This window comes from Zerene cesonia, chromosome 26 (genome assembly GCF_012273895.1).
Source record: "Zerene cesonia ecotype Mississippi chromosome 26, Zerene_cesonia_1.1, whole genome shotgun sequence".
Lineage (NCBI taxonomy): Eukaryota > Metazoa > Arthropoda > Insecta > Lepidoptera > Pieridae > Zerene > Zerene cesonia.
In genome coordinates, this window is record NC_052127.1 from 6,209,131 (window position 1) to 6,231,756 (window position 22,626).

Consider the following 22,626-nt stretch of genomic DNA (forward strand, 5'->3'; position numbering starts at 1 on the left):
TCGAAACGTCGGGTTAATAATATAATGAATAAATCGCGTTTAAAATCCGTTGAAAAGTTTTTAATTTCTAAATTATTCCTGTTATTAGTTTAATGTAAAAGTTAACTGAACCTTGCATTGATCATTTGCCATTAGATTACATATACCCACCAAAACAGTTGTTTTATAGTATATATACATGAAAATCAATGATCTATATATATTAAAAAGTGATCTCCTCAACTGCCCAACCCGTGCCCACCACAGAACCGCCATTAAAAATAATTATGGCAACACATCAGCCTGTGACGTCACACGCAAACAATAAAATGTCAAATTATAAAAAGTAAAAATCTGATTCACAATCAGCGTAACATAGACTTAATTAAAAGAAAAAAACGTATATCTAGCGATTACCGAAGTAGTAATTGTACAATACTAAAATCGATTATGGTTTTATAATCTGTGGGCTGTCAAATTGTGGTGGCAAATTAAATGTCATTAGTGTTGTTTTAATGTCACTGTAAATGAACAATTTGTAACTATATATTCTTCATTAAATATAAGATAAGTCAATAAATTGTAAAACCACAGATTATAAAACGAAAAACCACTTTCTAAGGTTGAAAAAAAAATCTAGATTCTAATATGTGAAACCCAGGTATATTGGAATGTCCTGTCATTAAAAATAATAATGGTGATGTATTTAGATTTTTGCATTGGTCGTATTTTAAAAGTATTTGTGCTTGCGATGTGAAACCCTAAACAACGATAAGCCAATTGGAGTAAAACAATTTATAGATATAAGAATAATATCTGTGGCATCAGTCTTTAATTCATGCAAGCTATATCCAACCTTATTAACACATCTTTGTTACCGCCAATCAAAAATATTCCACAGAACTGATTTATAATATCTCAAGATGTTTACTCATGCCAAATTCGTTCCAAACCTCATGTGAATAAGATCGAATATAGCCAGTCTATGCCATCATCTTAATTTTACTCCCGCACAAGCCTTTAATATCCAACGCTCAATAAACACACAAGACAGAATTTTACATTCTAATACCTAAATAGCACCTAAATGGTGTAATATAGAAACAGTAATAGCAACATGTTATAAATATCTTAAAACTTTTTAGCTCCCGACTGTCAACTTTCCCGCCAACTGTCACCGTGACATAACCGTGACGTTCGCTTTCCCGCCAAAAGATCTTCAGTGTCATGGAATACAGGAGGTCTCAGTCGAGCGTAATGATCATTATATTTTATTTATTTTTAGTCCCGTCCTACGTTGTCAAGGTTTTGAGAAAAAAAAATTATCACTAAATAACGGTGGTCTAACTCGTGACACTTTTAAAGCTAAATCGAAAGATTTCTTCAAATGAATTTTCAATAACACGAACACTATGTATGGCATCGCTAAGCCCAGGTTCCGGTCGTCTTAGCCTAAGCTTAAAAAATCGTTAAAAAATGCTGCAACGTACCTTAACGTATTTTTACAACTCGTAACTATTAAATAGAGTGCGTTTCCGACACAACATCGATATAATAGAAAAGTACAATTAATTATAAACGATTATAATTATAATTAAATAACTTAGTAGTAATATTCGCAGGGATGCTACGTGCGGGCGGCGCGCGCTCAGGGCTGCGTGCTCTGCTGCTGGATTTCGATCTTCTCCACCGTCATGTCTGGGTTCATCGCCGTGGCTTCCTGGCGTGCAAATATAAATGTTTCGAGTGGTGGCTTTCACTATTCTTCTATACTTATATACATATACAATCCATACGGCAAAGGATCACACACTCATTGAAAAGAAAATGGTCCTTCGAGCCTTGAAAGATGTATAGTGATTATATTTAAAAATACATATATAGCTTTATACTGCGCGATACCTGTATGGCCTCAGCGAGGGCGCGATCATGGTCGATGGGGTCGCCGTCCGACTGGATGGTGATCTTCTGCTCCACGCGCGTCTCCACCACGCCGTTGCGTTCAGTTTTGTACTGGAAATTGTACATTTATTGGATAAAAGTCGTATTAGAACTCGGAAATTTGAAGTAGAATTAAAAATTATATTTACTCGACATTTTTAAAGTTTTGAAGCAGCTAGCTAGAAAAACAACCAAACGTCTTAACTTTTACTTTTCACTGAGTGGATATACATTTTATACTTTGTTAAGTTTAGTGCTTTTTCTTAATACAAAATCTTTTTTTTAACTATATGCGATGATGATCATAATTATAATCATAACGATGACGACGTAATCCAAATGATGATGATTTTATTTATTTATATCACACACAATAAACATTACCATTACAGTTATCCCATTATTATAAATATTACATTAAACAGGAAAAAAATCTAAGTACATTTTCATCCTCATAGCATATTGCATACAACGCTGTCCGCGTGAATGCCCCCCATGTGCAACCGAATACATCCTCAAAATTAGAGAAGCCATTTCACAAGGTGATGGAGTATTGATCAATCGACTCACGGTGATGGTCTCGACGGTGCGCGTCTTGGAGCTGATGGTCTGCGAGGAGACCACCTCCTCGCCGGCGAGCTCGCCCTCCGCCCGCTCCGCGCCCGCGCCCGCGCCCGCGCCGCTCTGCGCCGGGGACAAGGGTTATAGCACGTGCGTATTCTAACACTAGCGACCCGCTCCGGCTTCGCCCGTGGTACATATATAGGCAACAAGCCTTCCTCAATAAATGGACTATGTAACAATTTTTCAAATCGGACAAGTAGATTCTGTGATTAACGCGTTCAAGCAAACAAACAAACTCATCAGCTTTATAATGTTTATATAGATTCTTCAGAATGCGTAACTATTTCGTATTGTATTACATAGATAGATGATTGTAACTAGATTTCCGCCCGCGGCTTCGGCCGCGCAATCGAAGGCCAATACGGGTAGACCAGGAATTTTTCTCGTATGATTCCAGTTCCCCTCGAATGTCAAACTATCTCTTTACCAAATTCCAACCAGAACGGTTCAGCCGTTCTTAAGTTCAACAATTCAATGGTCTTTACGCGTAAGCGTTACAAACACACAAAAGTACAAAAGTTCCCCCTTCCCAATACACCCAATTGCAGCCACAAAACACACTCACTTTAGCGCTGGCCGCGTGCACCATGCCGCCGAGCGGCGCGCTGCCGAGCGCCGTGCTCGTGCTCGTGGTGCGGTACGAACCCGGCTCCTGCGCATCACACACGCAATGAACATCATTCAGATTCGTACACTTGTTGCCGACGGCGGTTTTGCTCGCGTGGTATAAACAAAGTGCTATATATAAATAAGCAGTAATTCAGACTAAATTTCTTTTTTTTATTTTAATGATGAGAACGCTATGCTTTATAAATCAACTTCAGCGTGTGGTTTTAAAAAACCAGATTGAGTTTAGCTGAAAATTATATAAACATACAAATCCATAGTTTTAGAATGTTTTATTGCCTACTTGCTTTCCGCCACTTTCAAAGGCAATGGATATATAGCCTCGGAGGATTATCCGCACAGTTCCTGTTCCCGTGGTAATTCCGGGATAAAACTACTCTATATCCTTTCTCGGATCATAATATATCTATGTACCAAATGTCAGCCAAATCGCTTCAGTGGTTCAAGCGTAAAGGAGAGACATATCATAGAGTTATCTTGACACATAATATTAGTAGTAGTTTACACGTATTATTATTGAGACTTAATTTTTGTTTATATTTATACAACGTCAGCCGAAAACTAATATTAACATGGACACGTGTATCTTATAACATTTTGAATTGACGTCGATGTCATTCAATACATGCAGAGATGTACCAACGTAGTTTAAAGTCAGGCGGGGCTTATAGGGACAACTCTATCAAAATATTTTTAAAGTAATTACATACAATATTTAATATTTAATTATTTTAAATATCAATAAATCGATAGTACGTCGTTTAAATATAACTATTATACTGAAAATAATCAACTATTTTTAGCAAGAGTTAGAAACTAAACAAACGAAACAAAAGAAAACTTACAAAATAGATTTTTTTCTCAAAAACTATGTAAAACTAAAAATAAACTTGTAAATAATGGTAACACAGTAACATTTCTATGCCATGCTAATCCCATGCTCTTTTTTTTTTGCTAAATCACGTCACGTTTTGTTTATGAGTTTCATGCTATCCAAAATGCATACTAACACAAGTACAACATCAAACTTTACCTGGTTATGTAGCGACTATCCTGTTTAATTAATTAATTAATACAATATATAATACACAATATTACAAAAGAAATATAAAATTACCTAGTTCTATATTGTATTTACAAAACACAAGTTATACAATATTACATTTCGCTAAAGAACAACTATTTTTATATTACACATAACAATCGTATTTCAAAAACTACATCAACTTAAGTTTATTTATCATAACTTAAAAGAAATGAAATTGAATCCTTCAACAAATGAGCACAAAAATCCATTAGGTATAATTATATAACGTATTAAAACAAATCCCACGATAGAACAAAAACCTGTAAGAGAATCTGCCATTATAACTTACCGTGACATAATAATGCCCCTCTCCCTCGAAGTCGATCGGCGTGCCGGAGTCTCCGCTGCTGAGCGACGACTGCGAGCCGTGTCTGGTCAGCTGCGCGGTTGTGCGCGGAATGCGCGTTGCCGCGGGTGCGCGGTTATTTATATGGCCCGTGACGTGCGTGGATTTTGAGGGTAGTTTGAGACGATATGGAGGAGTTATTGGAAACACGGTGGTTGATAGGGGAGAAACATAAAATTTGGACATTTTTTAATTAATGCAATAGGAGGAGTGTTAGAAAATAGTTATGTATAAAGACGGGGTTTTAAATTCATAGAAAATTAATTTGTACAAAGAATAAACCAGTAAATGGTTGTTTAAAAACCAATGGTTAATAAATAGAATAAGTAAACAGGCAATAAATAAGGTAATCCATTTCAATTGGTTCAAATGTAATTATTGGATATTTGCCAGATTGAATCGATTATGATATTAAACATTTAAAGTTTAAATATTCAGAGTACATAATGAAGAAAAACATTTAATGTTTGAGAAATATAACAATGATGTCATAAAAAAAGAGGAATTTTCAGGTAATGGGAAAATGAATAATGTATCCATTTAGATATGCAAATGTAGTTTAAATTTAATGTAATATTAAATGGATTATAATGGGATGGGTCACATCAAGACAGTTAATGCATTACCATGATTAAACCGTCATAATGTTGGGGTTTATTTCACGAATGCGGAGTTTCACACCATGCGTGTTAAGGGCGGCCATGACGATTTGGAAAGAAGAGAAAAAAAATCTAAATTAGAACATAATCATACGTGCATTATATGACTGCATTTTCACTATTTTTTTTTTTCAATCAAAACATTTTCATAGTTTTAAATTGCATAGCTTAAACAATGAAACGGAAAACGTATCATGAAATATCGAAAGCTCAAAGCGATAGCATATCAATCGCATCGCTGTCGTGAAAAGGCTGCCATATAAAAGCGTCAAACGAAAAGAACGAAAAATAAATGATAACAAAAAAAAACAACATGCGGATGGCAATGGATCATTTGCATTGAGTAAAGAATGTCACCTGGTCGCCGGTTGTGACCGTGGTTTTGACTTGCTGCGTGAGCACGCGCTGCTCCTGGCGCGTGGCGGAGGAGGTGAGCGTGTGGGCGACCGTTTTCTCCTCCAGCTGCTGCGTTTTCGCCTTCGTGTCGAGGTCGTGGTGCGTCGTCGCCATTCTGGTGGTCACGGCCCTCGCGGTCACGTACGGACTTCTCCCCTCCGTCGATTCAACGTTTTCCGCCTAATAATGTTAGACTAGCATGCTTACACTATATACAGAACTAGCTAACATCGACGTTACTAAACAAGCGTAAATTGCCACGCGTTAAAATAAAAATTGAACACAAAATTAGGAGAAAACAAAACGTAAAAAGGTGGCGTCACGTTTGCCGGTTACTAAGATATATACAAGAAACGAACCTTATTCGTGTGCGTGGAGAACGTCACCTCTCCGGTTCCGAGGTTTTCGACCTCTTGCTCCACGTTGTGCGTCACGCCCTCGTCGTTCTTGGTGAGGAGTTGCTTGGTCGTCGTTTTGACCACGACGGGCGGTGTGGGGGTCTTTTTGGATCGCTGTGAAATCGGGATCTTGGAGGATACGGGGGTCGAGGAAGCCACGTAACCTTGGTGCCTTATGTGCTCGCTGGTCGTGTACTCAGTAAACGTTTTGGGTTCATCACCCCTGGCGGGACTCTCGTCCTTACCGAAGGTTGAGAATTTATGCGTGTTGACTGTTTGTATGTCGATATTAGCGGGAAGGTCTTGCGTTTCTTTTTCGATTGTGTAATTGCCGCTCTTGTCTTCGAAATGCGATGGGTCTATTTGAGAGTAATGTAAAATGAGTTGGCCGGTAACTGGATCTCTCACAGCGGTACTTGGGTCTATATCTCCTGTATCCGGGTCGATGTCCCCGTATTCCGTTTTAATTCTTCCAGTTACAGGGTCGATTTTGCCTGACAGCGTCATAGTTTGCGTGACAGTTGTCCTTGCTCCCTTCAGTCTAGGATCATCAGGATCCACGTCAATTGTTTCACCAGTAATCGGGTCGATAATTTGATATACGTAAACAGTTTTAGTTGTGATAATTCGTCCAGTTGTTTCATCAATGGTGCATTCCTTAGGGTCGACTTCTTTGACTCTACCTTTCTCATCTTTCTGTGTAATAATGTAGATTTTCACGATTATCAATTTACCCGTTCTTGAGTCGATCTTGCCTAGCTTGGTGTAAATTTCACCGGTACCAGGATCAACTTGGGAAGCAGAATACAAAGGTTGATTATCTTCATCAACATCACCTGTTGCTGTATAAATCTGGCCATTGACTGGGTCAACTTTGATGAGAGATTTCTCAACATCCGTTGCTCTAGAGATGGTTCCAGTTTTCGGGTCCAAGCGACCGTAGATTGAAATGATGTAACCAGTGTTAGGGTCAATCTGTCCAGCGGTGTACAGGACTTCTCCAGTCTTGGGATCTTTCGGTCCAGCGATCCAAATTTGGTTTGTTTTAGGATCAACTTTGACGTTTTTAGGATCGTTTGATACAATTTGTTTTCCTGAAACAGGATCCACTTTAGTTTGGATTATTCTGAGGCACATCAATCTGCCAATATCCTTGTCTGGTTTTCCGGACTTAGGATTGATTTGTCCAGATCGTAATAGGAATTGTCCAGTAACAGGATCAACTTTAAGCTCTTTACTTTCGAATTTGCCTGTCTTGGGATCATTGTATGTAACTGTTCCCTTGATCAAGTCAATTTGTCCATATTTTGTATTAATGATATTGTTATCAGGGTTGAGTTGACCTGTGCTGCTTTCAATAACAGAGTTCTTGGGTTCAATAACTCCTTTCTTAGCGTCTACTTTTCCAACGAAAGATGTTACTTCGACTACTGGATCAATATGACTGCCGACAACAAGCATTTGACCCATATTCGGATTAACTTTACCTGTCTTTGGATCTACAGCGCCCTTAATAAATATCTGGCCGTTGTTTTCATCGATGATGATAGGTTTGGCGTCTTGAGATCCTGTTGTATCCGAAACAAAGAGAACTCCATTTGAAGGGTCTATAACACCGTACTTAGTAGAAATGTTGCCAGTTTCTGCATCGACTTTTCCTTTTGTATGTTCGACTACTCCCTCTTCAATGTTCACTTTGCCGGTTCTGCTGTCAATAGGACCCGTTATAGTAGTTATATCAACAACAGGGTCGTCTTGTTTAGCTACGCTTAAAATCATACCAAGATTAGGATCAATCTTTCCAGATTTCGGATCAATAGCACCAGAATTAATGAATATTTGTCCAGTTTCACTAAGAATTGTACCATCCTTAGTTTGCTTCTGTCCTGCTGAATCAGTAATTACCATATTACCCTTATTAGAATCGATAACTCCGTATTTAGTTTCAATGAAACCGTTAGGATCTAGTACTCCTGTAAGATGTTCTACTTCAGCAGTGCAGAAATCAGGTTTCTTAGTTTTCGGATCAACTCTTGTAAATATAACCATTATTTTAACGATTTTCTTCTTGGGTGGGGCAGGTGGTGCGGTAGTAGGCTTAGTAGGAGCAACACCTTGCACTGATGTAATAGGTGTAGCTTTCTGATATTGGCTTGTAATAGGAGATGATGTACGCACAGGAGATTGCAACGGAGTTTGTACAGGCGTTGTTGTAGGTGTTTTGACGGGAGTTGGAATTTGTCTCGGTGGGGATACGCTAGCTCTTTGAGAAACTGGTGCCGCTTTAGGCAACACATTCTGCTTATCAACAATCATCAATTGTTGAGCGAATGTAGGATCAACTTTGCCTGTCTTAGGATCAACTACTGATGTCGTTACAATTATAGCTCCCGTTTTGGGATCGATCTCTGCTTGTTTAAGCTCTTGTTTACCAGTTACAGGGTCCTTATAGAGAATTTGTCCAGATTTCGGATCGATGATACCGAAATCTGTATGTATCTTTCCATCTTCATGACTGACGTAACCCTTAGCAGCGTCAACATTGCCAGAGCTAGCATCCACAGATTTAGTCTTAGGATCGAATTTGCTTGTGATTATCACAAGTCTTATTTCACCCTTTGATGGTGGTTTAGCGTGTGACACAACTGGTTTATTCACAATGCTGTACTGTTGTGCCAATAAGGGATCTACTTTGCCTGTCTTCGGGTCAACAACATTGCTGGTTACTAGCATATGACCTGTGGCTGGGTCAATTTGAGCCTTTTTCACTTCTTGTTTACCCGTCTTGGGATCCTTGATTGTAATCTCTCCCGATGCTGGGTCAATAACACCTAGCTCTGTGCGTATTTTGCCATCAGGTCCAACCGTACCACTGACTGTATCTACTTGTCCTTGACTTGGATCAATCTTCTTAGTTCTTGGATCGTATTTAGTTGTGATTATAACAAGATGAATTTCTCGTTCAACAGGCTTAACTTCTTTGTCAACAATAGTAAATTGTTGTGCAAGAGATGAATCCACTTTTCCTGTCTTTGGATCTACCACACCTGAGTTTACGATGAGATGTCCTGTTTTAGGATCGGCTACAGCATTCTTCACTTCTTGATTACCAGTAAGAGGGTCAACTTGCTCAATCTTGCCCGTCTTAGGGTCGATAACACCGAAGTTGCTATGAACTTTACCATCAGCGGCAATTATGCCACGAGATGTTTCTACATGCCCATTTGGATTATCCAATCGCTTATACTTCGAGTCATATTTGCTAGTTATAACCACTAATTGAACTTCTTTGCCGGGTACCGATGCAAACGTGTCTTTAGGTTTGTTTACAACTGTGTACTGTTGACCCAATGTAGGATCGACTAATTTAGTATTGGGATCAATGACACCAGATGTGAGGAGCATATTTCCTGTTTTAGGGTCAACTGTAGCCTTCTTAATTTCTTGTTTGCCTGTCAATGGATCAGTTATCGTAATTTGACCAGTGGCCGGATCGATAACACCAACATCGGTGTAAACTTTATCATCATCTCCAAGTTTACCCGATATGGTATCAACATGTGCGTTAGTAAGGTCAAGTTTTTTGCTCTTAGGGTCATATTTAGACGTTACAATAACTAAATTCATGTATCTCTCTGGCATGCCCTTTGGCGCATCTTTATCTACTACAGTTAATTGTTGGCCTAGAGAAGAATCTGATTTACCCGTCTTCGGGTCAATGACGCCAGACGTAAGTAAGAAGCTACCTGTTTTAGCATCAATAGCGGCTTGTTTCGAATCCCTTTTCCCTGTCTTTGGATCTGTATAATAGATTTTGCCTGAGTTGGGGTCTAATATACCGAAGTTAGTGTGTACTTTTCCATCTTTATCGCTAACAATAGCTTGAGACGTTTCGATGAAACCATTAGGATTGTCAAGTTTCTTGGTCTTCGTGTCATATTTACCAGTGATCGCTACCACTTGAACTTCCCTTCCAGGTACAACGGCGAATGTACTGGTAGGCTTGTCGACAATGCTGTATTGCTGACCTAAAGAAGTGTCCAATTGTCCTGTTCTTGGATCAACCACACCGGATAAAAGAAGAATATTACCCGTCTTTGGATCGACTTGAGCGTGTTTAACTTCCTGTTTACCGGTTTTTGTATCCGTAACTTGTATATTACCGGTTCTAGGGTCGATCACTCCATATTCAGAGTATATTTTACCATCAGCACCACTGAGCACACCTTTAATTGAATCTACGTGAGCAAATACTGGGTCGAGTTTCTTATTCTTCAAATCGTACTTGCTGGTAATGACGACTAATCTCACTTCTCTATTTGCTTTAGTTGCGTCTTTTTCAACAATACTAAACTGTTGACCCAAGGAAGAATCAACTTTGCCCGATTTTGGATCCAAAACGCCAGTAGTAACGAGCAGGTTGCCAGTCTTTTGATCGACATATGCCTGTTTGGGATCTTGTTTTCCTGTTTTAGGATCAACGAATTCAATCTTTCCTGATCTTGTATCAATGACACCATAGTTGGAGTTAACAGTGCCATCTGGTGTAACAACGGCTCTTGAAACTTCAACGTGTCCGTGACTCGCATCAAGTTTCTTGTGTTTGCCATCGTACTTTCCGGTAATAACTACCAAGTCTACTTCCCTGCCTGGTTTAGCACCTACTTTATCATCAGCTTTCTCTACGAAGCAGTATTGCTGCGCCAACGTTGGATCCATCTTTCCAGTCTTCGGGTCAATAACACCAGATGTGAAGAGAATATGGCCTGACTTGGAATCAACGTGTCCATTCTTTACTTCTTGTTTACCAGTTGCTGGGTCTGTGTAGTTTACCTGACCCGATTTCATATTAATTATTTCGTTTTCTGTCGTTATCTTGCCGTTGGCTTTATTCAACGTGCCTTTAGTCACTAAAATAGTACCATTAGCGTCGTCAAGCTTTTTCGTTTTAGGATTATAGCGACCTGTTATTATGACTACTTGAATTTCGTTATCCGTTTTAGCCGCAGCAACGGGTACAACAGCTGCGACTGGTGCTTCATGATGAGCTCTCTCTGAATCAAGCAAAGCTAAGGTTGGGTCGATTAAGTTAGATTTGGGAGTCTTAGCTTGTTCTTTGAGAGCTGCGGATTGAACGTAATCAAGTCCAGGTGTCTTTAATTTGCTTGGATCTTCTGGAGTTTTACGTTTCTCTGCACTTTCAGCCACCTTCTTATCTTCACCAGGAGCGTAATTGAAAGCCAGACCTGCTTTTCTAGTGCCTGGACTTTGACTGTCATCCATTCCTCTCTGTTTTTCATCAGAAATCGGTTCTTTTTCATAACTGAACGCACCTTGAATGTATGGTTTTCTCGTTGGACTCTTCTCTGTATCTGTATATTCGTACGGTTTTGTAAACCGTTTCTCTTCCTTCGTTGGACTCTTATCCACAGAACTGTCGAGGTTTGTGCTATCGTTGGACGTGTCGATCACAGCTATTTTAGCTTTGGGATCTTTGAGTTTCTTATCCTTATCTTTCGGAGACTTTTCTTTTGGAGATTTATCTTTACCCTTGGGTGATTTATCTCTGGGCGACTTTTCTTCTTTCGGTGATTTATCCTTCTTACCGAATAAACCGAAACCTCCCTGTTTGGTCGGGATGGTGGGGAAAAGGAAAACAAAAAATAAAAATTATTAAAAACGAAACTCAATAATAGAAAATAAAATGCGTTCGTGGACATCTACGAACACTTAGTGCGAACTAAACATTATATGCGCTTTCATGCTTTGCTTGATCTAACATAGAGAATATTTACAACATTTGAATTGAACATTCAATCTAACTCTTATGCACTTTTCATCAAAGTGAAACTACCATTCCTCCTGATGGACAAGTGATATTTGACCATTGCAAATTACTTACCTTTGACCTTTTTGGTGTAGTTTCAATGTTATTTGCAACGCCTGGATCGCTCGTCGTGTCAGTACCTGTCCAATGAAACGCATTGTTTAATTTGGAAATATTTAGCACTAGCGGACCGGCCCGGCTTCGCCCGTGGTACATATATAGCTGTCCTCGATAAATGGGATATCTAACACTGAAATAATTTTTCAAATCGGACTAGTAGTTCCTGAGATTAGCGCGTTCAAACAAACAAACAAACTCTTAAGCTTTATAATATTTTAGTTTAGATTATCTAAAACTTTTCGACAAGTCACACTATCATAGAGAAATATATTTTGTTATATATTTGAGTAATAATTATCCTACTAATATTATAAATGCGAAAGTTTGTAAGGATGTGTGTGTGTTTGTTGCTCTTTCACGCAAAACTACTGAACCGATTGCAATGAAATTTGGTACGTACAGCTGGACAACTGGAATAACATACAGGCAACTTTTTATCCCGATATTCCTACGGGATACGAACTTACGCGGGTGAAACCGCGGGGCGCAGCTGGTATTCAATAATGCATAAGGTTTTCCTTATATCCTGTGTCCTCTTGAAGTTAAGGAGCAGATACTTATTTTTAAAATCACTATTTTATTTGTTTGGTTCATTCTAATTTAAATATTTAGAAATATCGAATACTTTGCAGCGAGTGGGATCATGGGGATACACCCCGTTAAAAATCTATAATTTCTAATTATGTAATACTCGAGTGTCATAAAGCAAGATAAATGTATATTTCATATCCACAATTATATTTACCGTTTTCAGCCGGTTTCTTCTGCTCTGCCAATTTCTTATCTTCTTTCTTCTCCGGTGGCGCAGTGGGCATCACCTTGACCGCACCAGGTGGCGGTTTCTGAAATGATTATAACGCAATTTGTTAGATTGTTTTACAAGTCACAGCTAATGTATCGCACTAACTACGCAACACTCCCAACAACTACTGCACGCTGGATGGAATCCTGCAACTTAGAAATTGGTCACGGGTATTCTGTTTATGGGTAAAAGAATTTTGCTTAAAAACATCCAGAGTAAAAAAAAGATTTAATGCCGCCAATTATCGAAAAAGAAACAATGATTTATTAAGTGTAGTTTATCAAGCGAAAGAGAGAGAAAGAGAATAGAATAATAAAGTGGAATTAATATTTAAAATCCATTTTACAATGAAGCTTACTTTAAAACATTTTATGTGTGAACAATCATTTCTAGATAACAGGAATCTCACAATAAAGTAAATTTAAAACAATATAGATCAACCAATCTAATAAGCGAAATGAAAGGAGATACATGGTAGGGTTTGTGATGATGGAGTTACACACACTTGCGAAACCAAATAATAAAGTGCCACTACGAAGTGTACGTTTAATAAACACCCACGCGTATAGATAACTATTACCAAACTTGATATTTTGACATTTTCCTGAATACTGTTATGATGAATCATAAACACTACAATGCAGTGGTGCACTGCAATGATGAATCCTATACACTGCAATAAACTGCTGCACTACAATAGATTTTTTTTATATAACACTTTTCTGATCGATAGTAAAGAACAGCAATACTACAAATCACTAATAGGCGAAAGCTTTTGTCAAGCCCCAAAAAAAAAAACACTACAATTATCTATACGCGCTACGACAAGCCAAATACAGTGATCACAAATGTATGTGCATGGAAACCGAAGATACAGGCTCGCCTGGATACCACTCGTGGACGCTCTAAACGTGTGATATTGAAGTGCATACATTTTTGAGCCTTAATTGATAGAACAAAGGAATCAAGTATCTTTGAAGTTTTAGTAAACTTTAAATAATAAAAAAAATGTCATACAGAGAAATTTTCTTTTCGATTCAATTCATTTTGCTACAAGTGCATTTAAAACAAATATTCCACGAAATAGATATAATATGATAGATAGCACTATAACATAAATATGAACATTTTAGTACAATCATATGGGGATACTGTGGGCATTATTTATGTATATTTCGATCGAGACTTGTACACAATTATGAAGTAACAACAGTAATGGCACATGAGCCACGAGCGGCACCCAGCACCCGATATCCGGTACTGGTACCGGCGCGCCGGTATGACGGTATGACGGTATGGCGGTACGGGGGCGCGCACCTTGTCGCGCTCGGCGAGGTACTCCCCCTCGAGCGAGCTGGCGGAGGACGCGCTCGCCGCGCCGCCCGAGCGCCGCCGCAGCTGCGTCCGGGACGGGGCGTGGTGTTACGTTACGGGTTACGTTACGCGTTACGTTACGTGTTACGTGAGCGTATGTGTACAATGCCCGGGTACTATTGTTTTAGGTATTTTTATAAGTTCGGTCTTTCACTCGAGCAAGTTAAATCTCGACAATATATCAGAGCAAACTAGTTAACTTCTTTGTGGAAAATGATCAGGAGCTCTTTATGGACAGATATCACGTTATTTCACTTTGTGTCCGAGTTCGCCTTTTGTGGTATTTTATAGTGAAATTCTGGGCGACAGTTACAATATCATAAATAAACAATATTTTGTTATACAACAAAATTAAAAAAATATATATAAAAACGACATGTAACAACGTATAATACCCGGGCATTTTGTACTTTGTTGATATTGATAGGCATTAGTTGACGCATTGTGTTAAGAAAATCATTTTGGGTTTTTTCGCTAAATGCTCAAATGTTATTTCGAGTACGGTCAGTCTTCAAAAATACAGAAGAGTAACTGAGACTTTTTTTTTTTACTTTTTTAACGTTAACCTTAATTATTAAACTTAATGAATTATGTATGGATGTAGGTAGGTACCAACAAGTCAACATTATCGCTTTGTAACTCCAAAAATGCTGTACCCATCTTTATGTAAAATGACCGAAAAATGTCAAAAGAATGAAAAGGTTTGATTTATTATAAATGAAGTAAGATGACAAACATGCAAACACTATTTAAATATTTGATTAAACATTATTTGAAATGCTTTTGTGTAGAACTAGCATATTACAAAAATCTTTGCTTTTGTAACTACATTATATATTTCTTAGTTCAGTCAGTAAGAATTTTATATAAATTGCAATTATGAAACAATTTAGACTAAATTCCCAACCAATAAAAAAAAGTATCAGAAAAAACACTTTCGTACTTTTTACCAATTACATAAGTTAATCAATCGTCTCAAAAAAAAAAAAAATACAAAAAATCCAATTTATCAAAGAAGTAACTTGATAGAAAAATAAACTCTACAAAAGTAAAACGTACCCTAACAAATATAACAAAAATGACATCCGTTATATTTTATTACCTAAAACAAAAAATCTGAAAAAACCATAGTGGCACATTACCTTATCTTTAATGGTAGGTCTTGAGGCAGGCTGCGGGGGCATCGTGTGCCTCTTCGCCGCGTCCGGGGGCATTTCCTCCTTGTCGCCGGACGAGAGCGCTGGAATATGCAAATAATTATACATGAATTAATTGTATAATCATAATTTTTATATAACATTTTTATACAAAAAAAAATATGTTTTTTGGGATAGGGTTCAGCTTTTGTTGTCCAATGAAAAAATATAGATATGTAAAAAAAATCTTTAATGTTTTTCGAGTAATGCAATAAAATAAATATTCAAACGCACATAAACTCGACTGATTAAGACGCGATTAAAAAACATTTTAAGGACATATACATTTTAAATTACGAATTAACGACTAAATAAATTTAATAAGCATATTGGTGTTAACTGTTAATCGACTTAGACATTTACAGAAAAACTTCAAATGACTCACACATGTACTCTTAATAAATATGCATTACACTACTACATAAATATAAATAACTGATGATCAAATGGCACCTTCATCATTTCAAGAATACGCATCACTTTTAGTTTTATTTGAGTTCTGTACGAGCATTGTTTTTTTTTTTATTATTATGAAAATTCTTCTTTTTTGGGTGAACCATAGTGAAAAACATTTGGTGAATCTTTATGTTAGCCTGAAGGGTTACATGCTAGTATGGACGCGTGGGTGAACTGAAGGTTCACCCTGGAAGCGGCACGCTCAAGGTCGTATCCCCTTGACGGGGACCACGAACCTCCGCTAGAGCTGTCGCATTAACGGAAAGAGCCAGACCTTTGTTGATTCTCTTCACCCTTTTTTAAATCAACTTTCTGCGAATATAATTCACTATTTTCTCGGTGAAAGAGCATCTAAACAACTCAATATCCACCCATACCAACATTACGATTTATAATATCGGCGTGATGTACGCACACATCTGGTGTACGGTATTTATTTACATGTAATGCGGCGAATTTCCGGCGAAATGTTTGTTTACGTTATTGAATGTTTTCGCCAAAAAAACTCCGCGTAGATGTAGTGACAGTAAAGTAATAAATTAAATTGTATGCACATTTAATTTGAAGCGAAACTGATGTCATGAAAATTAAGTTATGATGCATTTTTTTGTATTTTATTTTTCTGTTATTCATTGTCGCACGAAATACATCCATATATTTACATGCCCCAGTTAACAAAAAAAAATCTCAAACAAGCAACAAAACAAACGCACAAACTGAACTCACAAGTGCACGCCGGACTCCAACAATCATCGAACACCATTATAAATTTCCCGATTAAATATAAATAATATTAAATATTAAACGCGGAACACGTCCGTTCATCACCGCTGCCGCCACTCGACTGAGTAGCGACTAGTGAGTGTACGGCGCTGACGCAATTGTAAATAGAACCAAAATAAACCACTATTCTTGTGATGATGCTAGGCTAATTTTTGCGAGATGCATTCAGGATTAGGCCAATTCGCATGAACCGTGGGAATAAGGCTGGTGACACACTCAGAGGATTAATAAATATGTGTCATTAAATTGTATTAATCGATGTTTGTTAGTAATATTTTATTATTTCTCAATTGAATAACTTTATATATGGACTGCATATCTCTAAATCTCAAATACTAAATCTGGGCGACCATTATACCATACACCAAACGAAATAATCAGCGCAGCTTTTACGAAAGGCACTGCAATGTCAAAATATCTCAGAGCGATTATCCACGCCATAGATAATTATCCACGCCACCTCAATTAAAAATTACAACAAAAAACTAATTTTAAATTTTACCCACACATTTAAAATTAATCATATTTAATTTCAAAATACCCTTCATACGTCCTCAAATGATTACCACAACTTCTCAAACTAACTCACAAGTGCAAAAACTGATTTCCCACCAGATTGAGTCACCTATGAGCTAATATCGTGAGATGAAATAAACAGTGATCTCAGATGCGGTGACAGCATCCGATGCAGTCTGGCAGAGTGACAAGGTGTCGCGAAATGTGTACAAGGTTGATGTGCGACCGAGGGGTTAATTGGTACATATCTCGCTTATCAGTACTGTTGAAATAGCAATCGCTATATTTAAATCTATACTAATATTATAACGCTGAAGAGTTTGTTTGTTTGAACGCACTAATCTCAGGATCCGATTTCAAAAATTCTTTAAGTGTTAGATAGCCCGTTTATTAAGGAAGGCTATAGTCTATATATGTATCACGGGCGAATCCGGACGGACCGCTAGTCTTAAGATATTTTCAGAGGCATAATGTCCACATTACACTAAAACCATGATAACATAGGAACAGAAAAATTATCCATCGACTAAATACAAAGGTATTAGCCGTAGGTAGAGCTACAAGTAGAGCTGCAGATAGTCCTATATGCTCTACATACTACTACAGTAGAGCTGTTCTAAGATCCATACGTAGAGCGGTATGTAGAGTGGCATGAAGAGCGGTATGTAGAGTGGCGCGTAGAGCGGCAGGTGTAGCACTCACCGAGCGCGCTGCGCGAGGAGAGGCGGCGCGAGGAGAGCGCGCGCGGGAAGGCGGGCGGCGGGCGCGAGGGCAGCGCCGAGCGCGACTCGTAGTGCGTGCGCCCGCTGTAGCGGAAGCGCGAGCCCAGCCGCGGGAACAGCGTGCTGCGCGACGCCGGCGACGGGGACGTCAGCCTGCAACACACGGCGCCGCTCTACACTCTGCGTGCGACACCTCGGACGGCGCGGGCAACCGCCACGTCCGCCGGCGACCAAGACACTCACCACTCTATTATCTTTATACGATGTTAGAGTTTAAACCCGTTTACCGTTTTTGCTACAACTGGTTCTAACTAGGGAACATGCGCTGATAACAGGAATATACGACATTTTCTAAACAAAGCTGTCTTTTACTCTATTATATTATCTTAAGGCGATACGCTCGTTCATCTCGTGCGGAGAGTCATGAACAACCTAACACGTTTAGAAAATGTAGTATAAGCGTAGAATATCCGCAAGGTGAGTTGGCAACTCAGAGCGGGTCCAGCTCCATTCACATGTACTATGTCACACTTTACAGCACACCTCGCTGATGTGTATGATGATGGCGATGATTAAGATGATGATAATGATAATATCTCACCTAAAGAAGGTGTGGTGCTCGACGCACGCCTTCCACAGCTTCTTGGCGGCGCGGTGGTTGGCGAGCTTGAAGCCGACCGTCGACTCGAACTGCTCGAACTCGCCCGGCCGCAGCTTCACGTAGAAGTTGTGCCGCTTGTAGCTGATCTTCAGGATCTTCGGCCACGCGAACCGGTTGATGCGCAGCCTGCGGGCGGGATTACGGTAATGTCGTGTGCGCGTGCGCGACACACACTCTTGATATATAATTGCATAACAATTATGATAGCACTCGCATGCACCAAAATGACGACCAAATTTTCTACTGTCGGCCATCTTGAATTTGAAATTCTTCAACTACCATAAACAATTTTGCTTAAAAACTCAAGTTTTTGTCAATTCAACTAGCAATTTTAAACAGTCACAACATAGACAAACATTAACTCTGATTTTGTTCTCCAAGTTGGTATCTCCAAATTTCAAGTTATAAATATGTAGTTCACTTGTAAAATTGTAAAAAAAAATCAATACCCACTGATCTATCAGCACCAAAAAAAACAGTCAAATTAAGCTCCTCCGTTTTTCTGCTAACGTCGGTTAAGAAGCGCACACTCACTTGTCGCGATGCACGAGCAGGCCGGAGGAGCAGACGCCGAGGGTGATGTCCACGTTCTCCGAGTCCTTGGCGGGATGCAGGTCCACGCCGTACATGGCAAGTTTCTTTGCGTTCTCTAGGTAGTTCGCCTCGGCCTCCGCCGGCGTCTGGCCCCTGATGGTGGTAGATTGTCATTTTTTTTATCTACTCTAATATTATAAGGACCGCCACCCTGGTACAGTGGTTAGTGCGTGAGCCGGTCTCCGTCTGTCTGGAAGGACATAGAAAGCTGACCACCTATCTTAGTCGTAACATAAAAAATCGATCAGTGAAACAGATGCATGATATACTGCTTCTTACCCCACTAGCGGAACTTTACTTAATATTATAAAGAGGAAACTATTGTATTTTTATATGTTTATAACGTTTTCACGTAAAAACAGATGGACTGAACTGAACTGGACGAAAATAGATTAATTTTTCTCGTTACGGCAGAACAACAACTCCAACGACAGCATTAACTTAAATAACGACTCAACGGCGGCACTAACTAAAATTAAAGCGCAACGGCGGCTCAAACTTAAACTACAGTTCACCACTTCTCCAGCGGCAGCACAAGCTCGAGCCACGATCGAACGGCAGCATTAACTCGTATTGTGTCCACAGAGGTTATACCAACTCCGCTTCATCGGAAATAATTTGAAGGAAGTCTGCTACACTAACATTATAAAATGGAAATTTGTATTATTGTCTGTTTGTAACGTTTACACACAAAAACCGCTGGACCGATCTCAAAAATTCTTTCACCATTGGAAAGCTACAAATTCACTGAGTGACATAGGGCTATGGCAGGCATATATATGTACCACGGGCGAAAAGCTAGCGTATGATATGTGTGCACCCATTTGGTGATGCTATTTTTTGCTAGTCAAACGGCGGCGCAGGTAACGTGCCTTACCTGTGCGTCTTGTACAGCTCGAGCACCTTCTCCTCGAGGTCGGGCGTGCAGCTGGCGGGCGGCGCGAGGCGCAGCTGGCGGCACGGCGCCGCGCCCACCGCCCCCACCGCCCCCGCCCCGCTCGCCCCGCCCTCCCAGTCGCCCAGCTCCGACTGCAGCAGGTAGCTCGCGAGCAGCGCGTGCGTCACCGCCGAGCACGGCAACCGCCCTGCCGTACGGGACATACATGGTAATAACAAACACATCATTACCAGCTTATATATTTTCCCACTGCTGGGACACAGGCCTCCTATGAGGGTTCAGAACATAATCCCACTAACCACCCTGGCCAAGAGCGGTTTGGCAGTTGTCACATGTTATCGAACTTTTAATTCCCGGACATGCCGGTTTCCATACGATATTTTCTTCACCGCTTCGAGGAGTAATGTTATCCAATCAATTTGAATCAATCATTTCCTGCACGCACGCCTGGTCTCGAACCCCGACTTTTAGACTTTGAAGTCCGAGGTCCTCCACCACTGAGCCACCACAGCTTTTTTATAAATATAAAATATAATAATAACATACACGTATGGACGATAAATAGTCTATACTGATATCAAATCTCAGGAACTACTAGTCCGATGTGAAAAATTATTTCAGAGTTAGATAGCCCATTTATATCTAACACTGAAAGATGGAGGGACAACACATGTAACAGCCTAGTGTTACTAGTGTTTATTAGCGATGGTGACCACTCACAACAGGTGGCCCACCTGCTCATTTGCATGGTCTGCCATAAAAAAATTATTATATAATATATGTTACAAAAATTCTTTATTAAGGCCACAAAAACTCACATATATTTTATATTTTTTAAACATTTAAATTAACCAAAATATATTTTCTTACTTCCTCTCCACAAACACACACACTTACCGTCCAATAGGTCCTTCCTCACGGCCAGCACGAGCTGGTACCTGGTGAGCTCCTCCTGCAGCTGCGCCGGCTCCGGCGGGTAGAATTTCACCGCGAATCGCACGTACCACGGCTCGTCTGGAATTAGTTGTTGGGAGTGGGTTGTCATTTGAGTAATATAAACGAACGTCGAAACGCGAACTATTTATTTTTAGCAATTTCACATAGCACCTTTATAAGTAGATGGCGACAGCTAATTATTATTAATAAACAAGCTTAGAATAAACTTTTTCTTCAAGTATAATTGCGCAAAGCCTTTCACTATAAAACTATATCTTTCAACATAACGAACGCATCCAATTTGGACAGTAACCCTAACTTGCCCTAATAATATGGGCATATTGGTACAGCAGAACAGCGACACTGTACCATAACATAAGGGCAGCCCTAAACTGTTTCTGTAAGCTATTAAAGTATCAAATCTATTTGTTCACACACGTTTTATCATCTTAGAGACCCTTTTCTCCGGGTCGATCCATGCCCTGGGGTCCCCTCGGTCTTCATACAGCAGCCCAAAGTAGTCTTTCTCTGCGAGGTTCAATTCGGAGCACACCTTCTCCACCAGCTCGTGTCCTCGAATCTTTCTCTGTAAAGCAGAAATCAGTCCGATTATAATAAATCTATACTAGTATTATGACGATGCAAACGATCAATAGAAAATAAGTTCTATCGGAAAACAGTTGAACTATTTTTAAATTAAAACGTGTAATTTAACCTATATTTAATTATAATCGTAAATAAACAATATAAACCCACTTTGGACCAAGTGAGTGAGTTCTAGTGAAACGATACTCACATCCACTTCCAGGTCCATCACGGAGCCGTCCAGCAGCTCCACGTTGACCTTCGCGAGGTTGCCGCGGCGCTTCGGCGACTCCTTCTCCTTCGACTTTTTGTCATCCTTGCCATCCTTGGCGTCCTTCGCCACGCCCTCCGGCATTGTGCCGCTCTTCCTTCAACACCTGGAAGGATAGAATCAAGCTTTATTGTGGGTTCTGTACGTTTATTAGAATGGAGAATAATATTTTGCTTTCTGTTAACAGACTTAAATATGACCTATTTGTGTTTGTATGTTTAAAATTTTCCAAAGTCAAATCTTCTCTTGCACTTTTTTTTATGGGTAAATCTTGCATAGATACCCACGGCCCCCGGGTAAAAGAGCCGTGGGTTATATAAGACTCCTATAGACTAAAACCTCACTGAGTTCTGTCGAGCCACTTCAGTAAAGGGGTCAAAGAAGCTGGTTAGTTCATCCCACCTTCCAATCTTCTGTTGCACCTGCCCTACTCGAGATATTAAGTATTTAAATTTTGGCCAATAAAAAGCTATTTTAGCCAGTAAGAGTAGTTTCGGGCCTGAAGATTTAAAAGGAATGAAACAGTTTATAATCATAACGTATTGGTTAAGCTTATGTTTCATTTAAGACGTGTCTATCCATGCTAATCGTGGTGATCAGTCAAAAAACAAATATGAATATATTAGATCAAAAATGACGCGCACGACAACTTAACCAATTTTGTTTTGACAGGACAGGAAACTTGACAAAGGAAAGACATAAAGACAAGTGTTTCCTGCATATTATTATTAATTCTCACATATTAACCATGCAAGAACGTACGTCGGCTGGGATTGTAATGAATATTCGAAATCTTCAACTGTACGAAAAGGTAGGCATTAGAAATTA

General features: G+C 39.3%; 1 protein-coding gene across 4 annotated transcripts; it reads right to left on the reverse strand.

The window, feature by feature from the left end:
* Window positions 1-6: 6 nt before the first annotated feature.
* Window positions 7-21,922, reverse strand: LOC119836913 (protein 4.1 homolog). 4 transcript variants are annotated; one of them, XM_038362373.1, is made up of 17 exons: window positions 21,739-21,922; window positions 21,381-21,528; window positions 20,904-21,020; window positions 19,986-20,193; window positions 19,049-19,201; window positions 18,455-18,640; window positions 17,834-18,006; window positions 15,323-15,420; window positions 12,750-12,846; window positions 11,960-12,024; window positions 6,019-11,682; window positions 5,621-5,839; window positions 4,548-4,637; window positions 3,110-3,196; window positions 2,491-2,604; window positions 1,882-1,992; window positions 7-1,699 (listed from the first exon to the last, which is right to left on the reverse strand). In XM_038362373.1, the coding sequence occupies exons 1-17, from the start codon at window positions 21,880-21,882 to the stop codon at window positions 1,628-1,630; spliced, it is 7,746 nt and encodes a 2,581-aa protein (XP_038218301.1). In that variant the 5' UTR covers window positions 21,883-21,922; the 3' UTR covers window positions 7-1,627. The 4 variants fall into 4 exon arrangements, with proteins under 4 accessions (XP_038218301.1, XP_038218302.1, XP_038218303.1 ...); XM_038362374.1 differs by lacking the exon at window positions 4,548-4,637; XM_038362375.1 differs by lacking the exons at window positions 4,548-4,637; window positions 5,621-5,839.
* Window positions 21,923-22,626: the final 704 nt, after the last annotated feature.

What these genes read in the sequence shown, in the direction of transcription:
- LOC119836913 (XM_038362373.1), bottom strand. Translation starts at nt 21,882, where the DNA reads ATGCCGGAGGGCGTGGCGAAGGACGCCAAGGATGGCAAGGATGACAAA. An exon ending in GAGGAAGGACCTATTGGACG is followed by an intron (nt 20,194 to 20,903) that starts GTAAGTGTGTGT and finishes CCCGTACGGCAG; the next exon opens with GGCGGTTGCCGTGCTCGGCG. An exon ending in GAAGAAACCGGCTGAAAACG is followed by an intron (nt 12,025 to 12,749) that starts GTAAATATAATT and finishes TTCATTGGACAG; the next exon opens with GTACTGACACGACGAGCGAT.